The 16557-nt window shown below is 43.1% G+C and overlaps 2 protein-coding genes across 6 annotated transcripts in view; one reads left to right on the forward strand and one right to left on the reverse strand.

Annotated features, from left to right (window-relative positions):
- Window positions 1-305, reverse strand: part of LOC139056168 (aminopeptidase NAALADL1-like) — a 33533-nt gene extending 33228 nt beyond the window's left edge. For both annotated transcript variants that reach the window (XM_070534138.1, XM_070534136.1), the window contains exon 1: window positions 108-305. The gene's annotated coding sequence lies outside the window, so the exon portion shown is untranslated. The remainder of the gene's footprint in view (window positions 1-107) is intronic.
- Window positions 8-16529, forward strand: LOC139056170 (solute carrier family 35 member E2A-like). Of its 4 annotated transcripts, none has more exons than XM_070534146.1 (7): window positions 8-103; window positions 2557-2880; window positions 4136-4259; window positions 7288-7536; window positions 9221-9274; window positions 10203-10406; window positions 11235-16529. In XM_070534146.1, the coding sequence occupies exons 2-7, from the start codon at window positions 2568-2570 to the stop codon at window positions 11437-11439; spliced, it is 1149 nt and encodes a 382-aa protein (XP_070390247.1). In that variant the 5' UTR covers window positions 8-103; window positions 2557-2567; the 3' UTR covers window positions 11440-16529. The 4 variants fall into 4 exon arrangements, with proteins under 4 accessions (XP_070390247.1, XP_070390244.1, XP_070390246.1 ...); XM_070534143.1 differs by lacking the exon at window positions 8-103 and adding an exon at window positions 484-968; XM_070534145.1 differs by lacking the exon at window positions 8-103 and adding an exon at window positions 484-711.
- Window positions 16530-16557: the final 28 nt, after the last annotated feature.

Genomic DNA, 16557 nt, shown 5'->3' on the forward strand with positions numbered 1-16557 from the left:
CACTACCGGAAGACCTGTAACGCGATGTCGCGATCGCTTAGTGTGTGTCGGTTGGATCGAACCGCAGCGTAGGGAGTCACGGATTGTATACAAGGAACCAACGGTACCTTTATCAAGCTGTCTTGATAGGCAAAAGCAGAGAGCGGGCTTATTGCTCCGGCCGCAGATTTCGGACGAAGCTGCTGCTGCACCGCTGACCGCCGGACCGCCCTCCTAGACTTCCGTCATTCACGCGTAGAAGTCACTGGCCCAACGAGCCCAACGTCGCGTGACGTCAATTTCTGTAGATACAACAGCATCGCAACAAAAATGCCTTTTTTTTTAGAAGCTTAACCTTTCCTTTGTGAAGCGAAAGCCTACTATCTAGCCTGCTATAATAGAAAAGCTCACAGTTTCGTGGCTTTCATTTTTGGTTGCGTACAGCGAAATAGGAATAGAATGTTAGCAACAACGCCTAATGAAGATGGCGGCCTACACATAATTTTTATTTTTCGGTTTCGCAGTTTCGTTGACGTATGCCCACCGCAGGAAGGGCGAGCGGCGTATAGCACCGCCGGTAGCGCTCAGTCGTGATCGATTTTACGATGCTATCTTGTGGGAGCGATAACATGCACGATAACAGTTCGCTGCAGGGCAAGCACTGTACGTAGCCGTCACATCGCGAAGCGATTCTCGCATGCACGGTTGCACGTACGTCACCGACGTAAATATGTGCGTCGCCTTGAAGCGGCCCCGACGTTGAATTAATCGCGCTCTTTCTTTCTTTTTTTGTTTCTTTCATTTGTTCACTGAATTTCGCTTGCTGTAGGTGAAGCAAGTGACGCAGGCGGCGACGTGCATTAAACATATACGCTGTCTTCCACGTGTGATAAACGTTCACGGGTTTGCGACACGCCAGCTAGGTCGCGGATATTGCGTGGCTTTCATTTTTCTTCGTAGAATGAATGGAGCTTCAACATGTCATCAGGGTATGCTATTGAGATTTTGGTTGATTACTTTCGTTTTGTATCAAACCACATAAGTTTCGGAAAGTTTACATCTGTAGCCAAAAAGCTTGTGCAGACATTTTATACTACCCTATAGACGTACACGCTACTAATGCGCCGGATTATTATTTTGACTCGCTGCAGTTTATTTTGTCTCGGCAAATGTAAATAATTTGTACTGTGCCTCTTCTTCCGCCAGTGGTCTTTAACTCGCGAAGGAAGGCAGAACGGCAGAGCCATTTCTGCTCTGTTGGTAACTGTATGTATACTAAGCATAGCACAAGACCATAAGCCGTGATTACATCACCGACTACCTTAATTACAGAGGGGAGAAAAAGTCGTTTAAGGACTGATTATGAACACAAATGTGAGGCATTCTCTGCAAATATTTGAGGCTGCTAAGATGAAAAAGACATTCCAGCAACTTCATCAGGAGATCTTGGTATATCTTAAGAAGCTTACATTGCGTAATATCACCATTTCCCTCGTTAGCATCAGTGCTGACATTCCACATTCAGAGGCAAAATTTGCGCCTACTGGTTCATGCAAATTGCTTTCAGGGTACTTGTCCTTAAAACAGGAGCAGGTGCTTTGATTAAGGGGTTTTTGCTATGTACACACTGGCACTCGAGATGAAGGGCGAAGCTGCAAACTCTTGTTTGCTACTATTTTCTATTATTCTCATCTTCTTCATCCGCTCACTGAACAGCATTGGGGCAACTTTGTATTGTCCCTCTCAGTAAACAATTTAAGCACAGAAATAGGCACTGGTGTAATGAAGGGGTTAAGTAGCAATGTCACCATCGAATCCATCAGTCTTCACATTTCAGTTTCTTCAACAAGCAAGTGCCCAATGAACGTGCTGTTGGGAAAGGTGGTGCATCACTTTGAAAGAGAAAATCAAGAGTGGTGCAGAAAAGATGCAAGAAAGAAGTGTGCAGCCTGCGTCATCTTTCTTGTTTTGTTTTGTGGGTGTCTGTGTTGTGTTAAACCTTCTGTGTTCAACGACAAAGTCACTAGCACAGTGCTTGAACCTGGGTCTTCGGCAGAAGAACCTTTGAAGGGACATGAAAGCGGAATGTTATGCTAGCCTGTGTTGGTAAATTACACTTCTCAAACAGCAAAATGGTCATTTGTACTGCGAGAGGCAGCTTGGTAAGCTAGAATAAGTTAATAAAATCTTTATTTCAAGAAAGGGGCTGCCCTCAGCCACTGTTTGGTATTGGACAGAAAAGAAGGAAAAAGGAAAGATGGGCGGTGACACTGGCTTGAAGTTCTTGTATCGGTTGACTGTGACATCATGTATTTTGAGGGTGTCTGCTCTAGTATTATTAACTATTTGTCGATAAAAAAAAGGCCTACATTCCATTTATGGGTGTCTTATAGGCTACATTTCGTTATTATGGGTGTCTACTCCAGTATTATACCATATTGGTTTCTCTCATTTTGTCCTGTGCTGCATTGTAGTTAAAATTTTGTATACACTACTGCTATGTCTTGCATGCAAACAGCAATATCTGTTGTAATGGTAATAATAATAAATAGACAAAAATTCTCTTCCCACACGCAGAAGCAGACGACATGGTCGGAGAGCAGGCCAGCCGGATGGACGGTGGTGACTGCGTGGTGAAGGGCTCCGTGTTTAGTGAACAGCTGAGCAGACATCACCGTGGCAGCACCGGCCACAAGGAAGATGCCATGAGCGGACTGCCTTTTCACGGACCTTCGTCACGGGAGGTGGAGCTGGCCAGTGTGCCAGTCCTCGAGCGACGAAGCGGACTGTACAGCAGTGGAGCAGTGGTCGTGCTTGTCGTCTGGTACTTCTTCAGCTTCACCACGCTGGTGCTGAACAAGTGCATCCTCTCTTACCAAGCTGGGGACCCTGTAGTGCTGGGTACGTGAAGCTGGAGATTGGTGGAATTTTATGTACTGTCAGCATAGATTCAAACCGCAAACAAATCAGAGGCAACCAAGATGTGTTGTTGAGTTTCCAGCTACTCCATTATTTGTAACAGTGGCTTCATTCCAGTTCTAAACCGTACCTTCCATGCTTAAAGACCAGCTCTGAAACGATTGGACATAGCAATCTTTTGTGATTACAAGTAATGATTGCTCTGAATAGTTCTTTCTTGTTCACGTTTCAGTTATACTGATGGTACGTGTAAACAGCACAGCTTACCAGCCATACTCATAACTGAATTAATAAAGGCAAGGCGCAGAAGACCACGACTCAAGTAGAAGAACACAAACGACAGGACCGGCGGCGGTCCTTTTGTTTGTGTTCTTCTTCTTGAGTCCTAGTCTTCTGCCTTTATTATTGCCTTTATTAATTCAAGCATGAACCAACTAGCCCAAGCAAGAGTTTTACTTGAGCATACTCATAACATTGCTCTAGCTAATGTGCCACTAAGACGGAGCACTTAATGACAGAAGAAACACACGGCATACAGAAGCGCCAACTTTACAGTGGTCAGCAACTGCTCTCAGCATAAATTTATATGTGAAAGTCGACTTGCCTGAAACCCACGAGACATCACAGACGGCTGACAGCAGTTCCACTTCCTTGTCCAGCGCTGCTACTGATACCACTCGTGATTGTGTTTTTCGCTTCTGTGATAAAATATGCTTGTATTATTTCTCTCTCATCATGTGTGTGTGTTTTCTTTCTTTAATGACCTATCTTTGTGATGCTGTTCGCATTATAACTGTGGTCACATGCTCGTATAGCAGTTCGAAGGTAAACATTTGACTGAAATCAATCTGGTATAGATGGATTGGGTTATACTAAACATCGGGTCAGACTAATTGAAAGTGTTTGTGTAATTGGTAATCTGAATGATAATCTAATTGGCAGTATGGTATTTGGTAGTCTGGTCTGTAATGTGATCTGTAGAGATCGCATTTCTAACACTGCCCTCTGCAGTTGACTTCTGTTCACTCAAATCCAAAAAGACATTCAATGCTGGTTAAAGGTAGCCAAAGTTCAAATCAAAAGAGGTTCTTGGTAAGCACAGGTACCATTTGAGGCCTTTCAACTAGGTCGAACTATTGAGCTCACAGAAAATGACTGTATTTTGCAAGGATTCTCGTCAACATCGAAATGTGCGCCATAACAGTTTGTTGCATGTGTATGCTTGCCACCATTTCAGCCGCAGTACAGATGTGTTGCTGCTTCATCTGTGGCTACGTCCAGATGCAGATGACCGCTAGACGGAAGCTGTCCCACGAAAACTCTCCTAGGGCACATAACGTCATCCTCGTTGGGTCGCTACGGTGAGCGGCTTTCTGCGTAGGTTGACTATCCTGAAGCTGGCTCATGACTTCACAGGGTCTCAGCAAGAATGTGTTAATGACAATGGGGAACCTACTATGTTTTTCTTCGCGTACCTGGAAATAGCTAAATAGTCCCATGTGTGTCCCGTTTCACATTTCTTTTTTGGATACAATTCTGATGAGACATCACTCTTTCTCGGCTTCGGAGTTAGTAGTCTGGCAGCACTTAAAATGATAAAAAGCAGTAAAAATAAAGCTTTGGCTCAGGGCCAACTTTAAGTCCACCCATTCAACTATATGTAAAATGCAGTAATGCTCTCACGAGACAACCGCTGCACTGACTTGAAAGAAATTTGTCACATTTAAAGCCGAAAGGGAAGCTCTGTTATGTCCAAATCTGACTTATGGGCTTGTACGTTTTACAAAAGTTGCTAAAAATTGATAAAGAAAATAATTGAGGCAGAAAGTTCAAATATACTTTATGCTAAAACTAGATAGATACTTCTGTAAGCTGCATCTGTTAGAGTATTTAAAGCAGACAAGATTGATATATGAGCTAACATCCTACATGAAATTTTTACAAGGTTTAGAACAGTCTTGCAAAAGACCCTCTCACGAATAAGTGGTATATTTGAGTGTTGTACTGCACTTTTACTGCACTTTTATTGCACTTTTGTCTGCTTTATATGTACTAACAGGTGCAGTTTACAAAATTCTGATATCATTATTCATTGCTGGGTTACAGAGGTGAAAACTTGATACCCAAGTTATTGTTCTTTTCTTCATGTTCGATTTTTAAAGGTTTTAGAAAAAAAAAAACAAGTTGACTAAGTTGACTGAATAAATGCAAAAATCTGCTTCCTACAGCTACTACATTTTAATTTTTTCTTTTAAATGTGCCAAGCCTCGTGAAAATCGGTGCAGAGGTCGCAGACAAAAACAATTTCTCTTTTCCCGTGTATTTAGATAGGAGCTCCCAAGCTAAAGCTTCGGTTTAAAAAGGCCCCGAAACACTTTAGAGCATAAAAGAAATGTTGCCGATCTGTACAAGGGGCTCCTGTGAACATGTGAGTCGAATATTATTGCGCTGAATTCAGCTGGGAATTTACACTCTTCGTGTCAGAAACAGCGAGAAATCACTTGCTCTCACTTCCGCAGTGTCGTCATGCAATGTCATTGCCAGCAGCTGGACGCACTAACAGCTATTAGCTGATTTCGTGATCACGAGACATTCTCACTAATACACAATTGCCAATAGTATTTAGTTAAATAAATGAAACATATATATGTCTGCGATATTTCAAAAAGACGGGAAAAATCGTTTCTTTGTTGCATTACAGCTCTACGCACGACAATTGTGCGTAGCTGCATCGACTGCACGTGGTCTCCGAGATAGTAGTGGTGTTCTGCGTAGTGTAGTCTATCGTGGCTGCCACGGGGTGCTGCGGCGAGCCCTTTCGATGCCAAGACGCCTAACCTTTGCTCGGAGCTTTGCCCCCTGGGCTTCTCTCCTGTGTTGCTTCCAGTGCGCTAGTGGAGACGAAAAGCGATAGGGAGCTGTGCATCGGTGCGATAACTCCACTTGAAGAATGAGAAAAACTTTTGCGGCATGAAAATCTATGATTAATTGTATAACTGTTTCAGGACTCCTTTATGAAATATTGCAGCTAAAACCAGTTGGTATTAAAAAGCGCTTAAAGGAATTTCTTATTATAAAAGTAATGTCAAGAGCCTTTGCTTTGTTGTAGGTAGTATCTGTTATTTCGAACTTATATTTGTTAAATATTCGGCACACCTTTCCAAGTTCTCATTCGAAGGTAGCTTTAGTTTTTCTTTCTCTTATTACTGTGCTGCAACAGGTTTCAGGCAGAAACTTTTTCCAGTTAGTAAATGTAGGAGGATTTGAGACCATATTGTTCGCACTGCTACCTGCATTTGGATTGGTAGCAGAAACTGGGTAATAATTGCCAATAATCCTAGCTATTGATATATTTATGTTTTCTTTATGGATAGCTTTAGCACCTACAGTACAATTGCAGTAGTCCACACTGCAGGTACTGTCCCAAGAGACAGGCTGCCGTTAGCGCTAACAGTTTTATTGATGTACATGTGGCACAGTTGGTTGCAGTCACAGTTTTCTACGAAATTTACCAGCGGGAACCTTGGCATTAGAATCATTCTACTACCATGGGAATTATGGTTAATATGTGGGTTTGTCTAATTCTGGTGCTTGTGGCTTCAGACCTTCTTGTGGCTTTATTTACAATGCTCTATCTGCCTTTATTGGCCTAAATTTTGAAGCAGTCCTATTCTTTTTTTTTTTTAAGCCTGAAGGCCATAATAAGACCATGCACATGCATAATCACTTCAACATGTTACATTTGTAATGTAGTGTTCTGTTGAAAGTGACGAGATTGCGAAATCATAAAGCCGTTTGAAGCCGAAGGGTATAAAGTTTAGGCAAATCCGTCTATTAACCATCGTTCCCAAGCTTGCTGAACTACCACACTTGCCGCTTCCATAGATGCTAGCGCCAGAGCTCGTTCTAGTAATTTTTGTAGAAAACTGTTGTTGAAGCATCAGTTTTCCAAAATAAAGGTTCCAGTTTGATGTTAGCTGAGGCTTGTTATTGTTAATTTTGTTTATCCTTTGGCATGACACAATGATAATACCTATTGAGACAATCCTATGACAGCAACTCGCAGTCAATGCTGCGAATTCAGATTGAAATCGGTTAGCTTCAGTTCCAAGTAAAAAAAGAAAAGATAATAATAAAAAATTCATTTCAGTTTGGCGCCATTGAACACCCAGCAGACGTGCAAATTCAGCTTGAAAATCCCCTGATAACAGGTGTCACTAAGAAAAATTTATTGCCTGTCAACACTTACAGCTTCAGATACATACAACAGCAGTCGTCTCGCTGCTACCACCTGCTGCTGACATTTTCTGTTTTTGTCTTCCCCGATTAGGAATGGATGGCACGCAATTCGATCCCGTTGCCTCAAGTGCCGCTCCTGCGCGTTTTCAGGTTTAGCACGGTGTTCCTGGGCCTGGTGGCATTGTGGTACGTGCCAGTGTCGTTTGCCGAAACGGTGAAGAGCTCGGCGCCCGTGTTCACCGTGGTCATCTCGCGGCTGGTGCTGGGCGAAATGACCACCTGGCTGGTGAACCTGAGCCTCTTCCCGGTCATGGGAGGCCTGGCCCTGTGCAGCGCGAACGAGCTGAGCTTCAACCTGCCGGGCTTCATTGCTTCGCTTTCCACTAATCTCTCAGAGTGGTGAGCACATACCTGCAGCTCTCCCGAAGTTTCCGTGAATTTCATGAATTTGAGCTCGTCTTATAATTTTGGGAATGTTGCATTGCTTTTTCCAAAAAATATATTCAGTTCGCGACGAAGTTTCACTTGTCGGTCCCTGAACCTTCTTTTGGAAGTGTTCTGATGGTGAAAGGATGCAAGAGGCGTACTTGCTTCGAACAAGTTTACGCAGACAAGTTCCTGGAGAAGGTGGTATCGGCAACACTAAAGTCACTGAAAAATCGCTGCAATCTAAACACAGTCTGTTGCTTGTTAGTATTTAGTGCGCAAAGTTTGTTGCTGCATGTGTGCTGTGTCTAAACGTATCTCATCTGTATTAAAGTGTGAACGTACGCCTGCCACAAAATATTACGGACCATGAAATCTGAGAAAAAGCTGAATATCTCCACAACCTCACAACGCAGCCCAGTATTTGCATTTTGGGCCTCGACTAGAATATGCTAACAGCATTGTTGTATACAGTTTTTGTTACAGTATACAGTTTTTTATGCTTATTGGGAATTCACTGCTTTCTGAGATGCTGTGGTCTGCAAACTTTTGAGGCTGGGTGTACCTCTGTAAAGGTACACCCAGCTCGAAATGATGAGCATTCACAGGTTGGCAGCTATGTAAGCACAGCTGAAGCTTTGACTTTTGTTGAGAAAAGACTTAATCAAGTACAAACCGAACCAAAGAATGATGTCAGTGATATTAGCTGGTTCAGTGCAAGGTTTGCACATTTGACTCGGAATTCAAGGGCAACGCAAGGACTGTTTAAATGCCGCTCGTGACCCCAGTATTCAAGGAATTCAAGGAAGACATTTATTTTCAAGTAGGTTTAAGGGTGCTTGAATCTTTTTTTTCAAATTCAAGGGTTTTCAAGGATTTCAAGTATGAACACTGGTTGAGTGTGATTTTGTAGTTGTATCTTCTTTGTATGCCTCCTCCTTCCCTTAATTTGACTGTCAAACCTCGCGTACTAGTGCTAGCATGACATGTGCTCATGCCGTGCTACTTTAATAGCCCCGTGGCACCTTTTAATAGCCCCGTGGCACCACATAGGAATTATCTGTTGTGCTATACTTAGTCTAACCTATCATTCCTGAGATAAGTAACTCGGTACTGACTTATACTGTTTGCACAGACTACTTCACCTGCTTAGGACCACAAATCTCAGCCCCTCTGAACGTTCACCCATGCCTGTGTTGCGAGTTTAGAAAATGTTCAGACGTAATGTCAGCGTGGTTTATGCAAGACAGGAACAGATTTATCGTAAGCCTCTCGAACCTCTAAAAAATCTTGTGCTACAATGGGCTTAAAGTAGGCTGCTCTGCTGGTGATGATGATGACAATGCAGTGCACTTGCTTGTGTTCTGGGTGTAACAGTCGAAAGTGTGGCCTAGCGAGTTCGACTTTTATTAACAAAGATTGGTTCCTGAAGAGTTATCTATCGGGCATCATTGCAGTACTACATTACACTTATCCACATCCATCAACAATAGCTGCATTCGTCACACTGCACTGAAGAAAAGCGTCAGCCAATATTTTTATCTCTAGACTGCATAGCAAATGCTGTTTTATAGCCTATGTTTAGCCTATTTCCTATGGTTGGTCACGTGACATGTAACGAGTATGTCCATCTTGCTAATGACATCTATTGGGTCAGTTTTCAGAATGTCTTCTCCAAGCGCCTGCTCACCGACGAGAAGGTCAAGCTGCTGTGAGTGATCCTGCTAACTTTATGACACTTTCTGTGCCATTGACTCACTTGTTAACTTATGCATTTTGCATGTATTCTATGGGTGGCACCTCGGTATGCAGCATAGTCGTCTGTTTACTTTGACTCTCTGTCAAAGTTGTCCGTTGATTCCCAGCTATACTTCGTCTCATATTTAGCTGGTGACACTGCAAAAGGTAGAGGTGCTTCCTGCACAGCCTGCATTCGTGGCCAAAGATAGCGCTTTACCCTGTGGAGAAAGAAAGTATATAAAACATTGCATACCTGCAGCAGAGGTTCAGGTCACTAGTTCGATTCCTGGTGTACTTTGATTTTGGTACACGTTAACCTTGGTTGGTCGAAATTAATTTGGAAATTAGTCTTGTATAAGGAAGCTTGAGTATCATTTAATTTAAAGGCTTTTTTTTTTCATCCTTTACTGGGATGGAGATTTGCATATTGTGGTAGCTCAATGGCTAAGGAATTCTATGGCACCATGAGTTAGTGGGTTCAACTGCCGCCCATGGTGGCCACGTTTCTACAAGGCCAGAATGGAGTAATTCTTATTTACTGCTGTTTTGGTGCATCCTAGAGAAGCCCCAGGGGGTTCTGAAATAATTCGGATCTTACCATTACGGCATCTTCTTAGCCAATACGTTTATTTGGCACATTAAATTCAATCAATCAGTCTATCAGTTGGTCAAACGATCAGATGCCAACCAATAGTGCATGGTGCGCTCGCCCAAATTTCAGTACTTTTCCAACCAATAGAGCAATCATGTTTCTTGTGCTGATCAATCAGACAGTTGAAGAAGCAGCCAATCAATCGAGCAGTCAAATTTGTTGTGCTGATAAATCGATCGATCGATGAATCAATCTGATTTCTTGTACCGAGTACACCTCCTCCCTCTTTCTTGGGGTTCACCCGCAGGCCTGTGGAGCTCCAGTGCTACACTAGCCTGAGCTCAGTGTTCATCTTGGTGCCCACCATGTTGGCCCTGGTGGACTTTGGCAAGGTGTGGGAGACCACGTCGTGGGCTACGATGGGCACACTGTTGCTGGGGGGCCTGTCGTTCCACTGCCAAAGCTTTACCGAGTACATCCTGCTGGGCTACATCTCGCCTGTCACCCACAGGTGGGTCATTGCTCAGTTTACGGTGACACTAGAGCAGGATTCGTACAGTGGGACGAATACCTAATTCAGTTTGCATACAGGCGTGGTGTGGCTCAGTGTTGCCAAGTCGCACTGCATGCAAGCATGCTGTAGAGACAGTCTGCTTGTGGAGCAATTGAGCTCTGCTCAGTCACGTCTCTCAACCCTCATCAATAATTCTACATCAAGGTTTTAGATAAAAGTAAAGACAAGCTGATGTGTGTAATTCTAGAAGCCATGGCTATCAATGGGAGAGGGCATTAGTGCACTATCAATTCCACTTGGGGGAAAAAAAACTGTGCAAAACCAGTCTGTTAGACTAATAAATTGGCATAAGAAATTAAAATTTAGCAGTGTGTCATGCGTCTTCTTCCCTGCTGTCCATGTTAGTGTTTTATGCTGCAACTCTTTTTTTGCAAGTGCTTGACCACGTCACATTCATCTGCGAACTGATTCAGTAATCCCACCGGCCGTATGAACCTATACTTAAGATAAAGTCCTAGCTCCAAAGCCAGTTCAGATTTCCTTGGTTAAACACTGAAGTGCTTTCCCACCGAAGCAGTTTGAATCAAATTGTTTGGATATAAAAGAAAGAGCTTTAATTTTTGTGATTGCTGGTAAGAGATTTTCACTTAACAACCTTGAAAAAAATTTTTCTAAGAGAGTGTACAAATAAAAGCCCCTTTTGCAGCATTCGTGGTGTGGGGAAACTCGCCGTAAGATCAGTCTGTATTGCGTAAGCTTGTCATAATATGCTGTCACATTTTTTCCTTAACACACTTTTTCTTTTCTTTCATTTCTCATTTTCAGCGTTGCAAACACAGTCAAGCGGGCGCTCATGATCTGGCTGTCTGTGCTGGTGTTCGGCAACCAAGTCACATTCCTCAGCGGTCTAGGGACACTCATTGTCATTGCGGGCGTATTCCTGTACAACCACGCTCGGAACGTTGCTGCCACTCTATACCAATACGATGTGACGCTCAGCACCATCAAGGTTACTGACCATGATGTCTGATGGGTTTGGGTTTTAGGAACAAGGCTGCGGTGTCTTTTCTTCCGAGTCTGGCATATGCACCAGAAGCAGATCTTTGTGCAGTCGTTGGCTGCTGTTCGTAGAAGCATTCACAAAGACAAAAATCCCGGTTCCGTATTCAACTTGACCTGTACCTTGCATTTCTTGCCCAGTGTTTAACTGCAAGAGGTCCTTGAGGTCAATTCTGTGGAATTTCTCAAAAAAGTTACGATGAAAACGACCTTACTTCAAGGCAGCCGACATAAAGCATTGTCATGTAAGTGGGAAATGCACAGGATAGCGTGGCTTTTGCTAGGCCTCTCCAAGTGAAACAACCGGAGTTTATTTTCGTTTTATTGAAAGGTAGAGATCTGCAGGACGGCTGTGGTAACAACCGACCGCATTAGCACGACACCTGAAACCTGTTCCTACCTGTAGTTAAGTTTTGAGCATTGTGAGCATGAACTTTTTGTGATTGTACACATATACTGCTGCCACTTGAGGGCTTCTGGAAGAGTGTGTTCCTATGAGAACAGGCACAGGCATGCAGTAGGATGCCAAAATATAGCGAAGTGCTTGCCCAAGACTGCGTTTGGCGGGTCTTCAAAGTTCAGGTGAATTTTGGTGCGCGCTGTGGTATTTTTATGCACGAGTTTAACAAATTCGTGACAATGTTTATACTATTTGTATGTATTCCCCATATGTATAAGGAACATTTGTCTTTGATGAATAGACAAATCTCTGTGTGTACAAAGTCATTCCCTATTTAAGGACTTCAGTGTTTTTGCCGTGCAATGATTGTGAAAAATTGTACGCCTAGATTGCATGAAGCTTCGGCTATAACAGTTTGCTTCTGTCACCGATACAGTGAACTGAAATGAAACTGGCTTTCTTGCCTTTTTTTTTTTTCAGGATCTTCTAGAAATTTTCTTGAGCTCAGAATGAACTAATCAATGCGCACATATGAATAGTTTTGTACTCCTGCCACATCTGTCAGTTATTTGGAATGCTTTATTAATGAGTGTAATTGGTTCATTCATTAGTGGCTGTTGTGGGTAGTAAATCCTGGGAAGTTTGTCATTGTCATAACTAAAAAGTCTGCACCAAAGATGTTATCAAATAGTTCTGTGGCAGGCACCGAATTATGATGGCGTTCTGAGTTTCATTTCTGGGAAACTCGTCAGCTACCAACTGAAGCGACTTTAGACGCTTGTTGTGCAATCTCAAACGTACATTGTGTTCTTGTAACGCGCACCGACGTTTCTATTGTACTGGTTGTTCACGTAGATGCTACAGAATTGCGAGGTGCACACTGTTTTCGTTTAATGCTTTGATTAATGGCGAACTGCATTAAAGCCAATGCTCTGTACAATACACGAGGCAATGAGCACAAAGTACTGATGTTATTTGTGCATTGCAGTGTGCTTTGGTATTAAGGGCACAGAGCATAAACTGCAACACAGCAGCGAAGTGCCGTGATTTCAGCGCTAGTCATCAACTGTTACAGCCTTCATAATGCCTTCTTGTTCTTTTTTTTTTTATTGTCACTTTTTCAGATAGAAGCTTTTATTTTTTTGCTTAAGTGGCAGTTTCGGGTAGATTTGACACTGCATGCCCAAAAATATAAAGTGGTTCATAAGGAAGCTGGGTTGACGAAGCAGCACATGTTAAGTGCACCTCTGTCTAAATTGAGAGCTTGCTTTTCATAGCCAGCAGCTGTTTGAGTGTGCCTTCACTATGATAGGCCTGAGCTCGTACAGTTGCACCCACTTACAATGATACTGGTTTTAACAATATATTGAATATAGCAAACGACCAATGCACCGTCAACGTTTGTATGTCTTCTATAGCAAAACAAACTGCTCTGCAATGCTCCCATGCCACATTATCGTTTATAACAATTAAATCTGGCTACTGAGTGTCCGTGAAAAAAAAAAAAGCTGCAAAATCTTCAAAAAAAAAAAAAGGTGAGCTACTTTGTCACACTTGCCTTTAACCACGACATGCCTTCATTGCATAGCATCACCGGCCTCTCTTGCCCCTCTTCTGCCTCCCTTTCAGTCCATTGCCAACGTAGGAGAAGTTGAAGGAAGAGGGGTGACAAAGTTGTACCGTGCCAACCGTGCACGGCACAAGGTCGGATGCGGAGAAGCAGCTCACATTTCATTGTGATAGCAATTATACGGACACTCAAGGCCAATTTTCGCTGTCATCGTCGCCGTGAGGTTCCGTATAAAGCCAAAGTGCAATAAGATTAAGGCTGCACACCGTACACTGTAGGTGCGAGGGAAAGCGTGCGAGGGTGAGCAGCAGAGCAGGATGGTGGCTTGATGCGGTGGCATATTCTCGTGTGCACAAAGGGGGTAGCTAGAAGATGTGCACATGCTAAGAGGTGGGGGGGGGGCAGGTTTGCGTGTAACCTGCGGTGGGTTTGAACACTAGGCAACCTGAGTTAGCTGATGTCTACGTGTGCACCTCGTTTGCATTGAAGCAAGAGGCAGCGCAAAGGGGAGATTCGTTCACCGCAGGTGCTGGCGTTCATCATGGCAGCGTTCTCGCAGCGAGTGTCCGCGGTCATCGAGTGATATGTGTTCATGTTTGCCTGTGCACGCGTGACACCATGCTTGCTAATTTAGTTAGTCAGCAAATCTTTACAGCAGCTTATACAGGTGATAAAATGACAAACCTTACTCCATGTAGCTGTCTAATAATTTGCTATCACAATCAGTGCATCATTGTTCAGGTGAAACTGCAAAGCGCTTTTCTTTTCTCAAATTTGGTGTTTTTCTTTTTGGCACAAACACCCATTAGCCAGATTTAATTCTTATAGCCAATACTGTGGCATGAGAATGTGGTAGGAAGTGGTCTATTTTACCATAAAACACACAACAGTTCACAGTGGAGCACCTGCTCAGTGTTACATCTGGGTATTGTTAAGATCTGTAATGTTATAAGTGGGTTTGACTCTACTTTCTGTCTAATTAAACTGTTTGTCCTTTCAACTTTTTTCATGCAACCCTGTTATAACATTGGGTTTTCTTGGCACTTGAATATTTTTAGAAGTGAATTTGTCTGTATACCCGATTGCACTTTCTGTGGCATGTTTGGGTAAACGAGAGAAAGTGGATGCGACGGGAAAAAAATTTAACGTCCCCATTGGCATTATTGTGGTGTAGCATAGTTCTCAAGCGAACTGACCGGCACCCGTAGTTGCACTGTAGCATTGTGCCAGACGTTCACATTGTGCAAAAATGATCAATTTTGAATATGGTCCCTTACCACCAGCAGAGCATTGCAAACTTAGCTAATAAGTAGTAAAACAGGAACTTTGCTGTTCAGCTGTTGACGAAAACTGTTTCTGGTGGCTAACAAGATATTTTTGCGTGCATAACCCACACTGAAAAAACTGAGAAATTACGGATACAAAATGGGAGTGTTTGTAACAAGGGAACTTTGCATTTGAGTGCAGCTTCATGGCAACATTGAATACACAGCCGTGAAGCAGCACCAAAGAAATAAAGCAGCACCTTGTTTTTAAGAGAGCAGCAAATGAGTGTAGCCATGACTGAACATGCGAAACAAAATTTTTGCTGAAGATTTACTTTTGTGCCGATGATCGTGCCAGGTTGATTGTTTTATAAAGATTTTTATGTGGTCCTCAGCACAGACTTGTCTCACACTCTTACGAGAGGGGTTGTAATGGGGGGGGGGGATGTAGGGGCAGGCTATGCACGTGAAGATAGAGTTAGGTTCATTCACATTAACAGTCTGAAATGGTTCAAAAACAGGGTCTGCGTTCTCGGCCGATCACTTTCGAGCATGTGATTACGTTCGCCGCCATCAGCGTCTACGGGTGGTAGCCTTCCTAACACTGTGCCAGAAGTGCTATCTCTCGTAGATGCCGACATGAGCCGGTGCAAGCCATGCAAAATCTTGTGAAAGTGATTGTCCCCCCCAAAAAACGCCTCACGGTGTACGATATGAGAATCATTTCGATCACAGAAACACAAATCCTTTTTAGTTAATGCTAGAAACTCTCTTTCCCAATAGCATTCAATGGTGTTAATTATAATGTTTCTTGCCCAGCTGTGCACGTCAACAGTGTAAGCTGTCTCAGCTGGCTGGAACATCTGTGATAATGACAGAAAGTGTAGCATTAAGCAATCATTCTGCAGAGAATTTCCTAGCTGCTGGACTATCAGCCTCTTCTCTGTTTCACAGCATTTCTTCTCGTGTGTTCATCAATCTGCATGCTTGTCAATTGCATTGTCACTCCAGTTTTGGGTGGTTCTTTGTGCTCAAATTGCATATACACTCTTATTTAATATGTGGTGTGTATATTTATGTAGGCAATATAATGGGCTGTCACTATATTGGTCATGAATGAAGATCACGGTGGACATGCCTAATGACAATATGGTTTTTACTTGATGGTTTCTATGGGTGAGCTAGTGCAATTAGTCAAATCTCGATAATTCGAAGTTGAAGGGACCTGAAAATTTTAAACGATGTTCAAATTAAATGAACGTCCTTTAATGGAGGACTTCAGTGCAGTGCTGCGTTAGGTGGCGCACGTGCTGGGAGGGTTGCTTCACAGCAGTGTGGTGTGTGCCGTCGTGAAGCCACACCTTAAGGCAAAGTTTGCATGTAACGTGCACCCCGACTTTATTTCTAAATTTTTTTAATGTTTGGTGCGCGCCAAAAATTTGAAACTTGCAACAGAAGACTGCCGGGTCGGAGGCACCACTGCGTCAGTTTGCGCTGCTGAGAGCGTGGTCGGCGGCGAGGAATTTCCAAAATAAGCACCGCAAACGCTTGTGTGTTCGAATAACCGGGCATTTTTGCACATAGAAATGCATAATTTTGACGGGAGCACAGGGACAGTTCGAATAAACCAGAAGTTCGGCTTAAGTGGTTTCGAATTAACGAGATTCCACTGTGTGTTTACAGAAAAGTGATGTCATCTTGGCGACTCTCCGAAAAAAAAAAAAGAAAGAGTGGGCATTGCGTATTTATTCTAGGCATGTGTTATCACTACCCTTCCTCCAGGAGAGAAGTGAATGTACAAATAAAGATTTTTGTGACATGAGAAAGTCTACTCTGTCCCTTGATAGTTGCATG

The sequence above is a fragment of the Dermacentor albipictus genome, chromosome 2 (genome assembly GCF_038994185.2).
Source record: "Dermacentor albipictus isolate Rhodes 1998 colony chromosome 2, USDA_Dalb.pri_finalv2, whole genome shotgun sequence".
In the NCBI taxonomy this organism is placed as follows: domain Eukaryota; kingdom Metazoa; phylum Arthropoda; class Arachnida; order Ixodida; family Ixodidae; genus Dermacentor; species Dermacentor albipictus.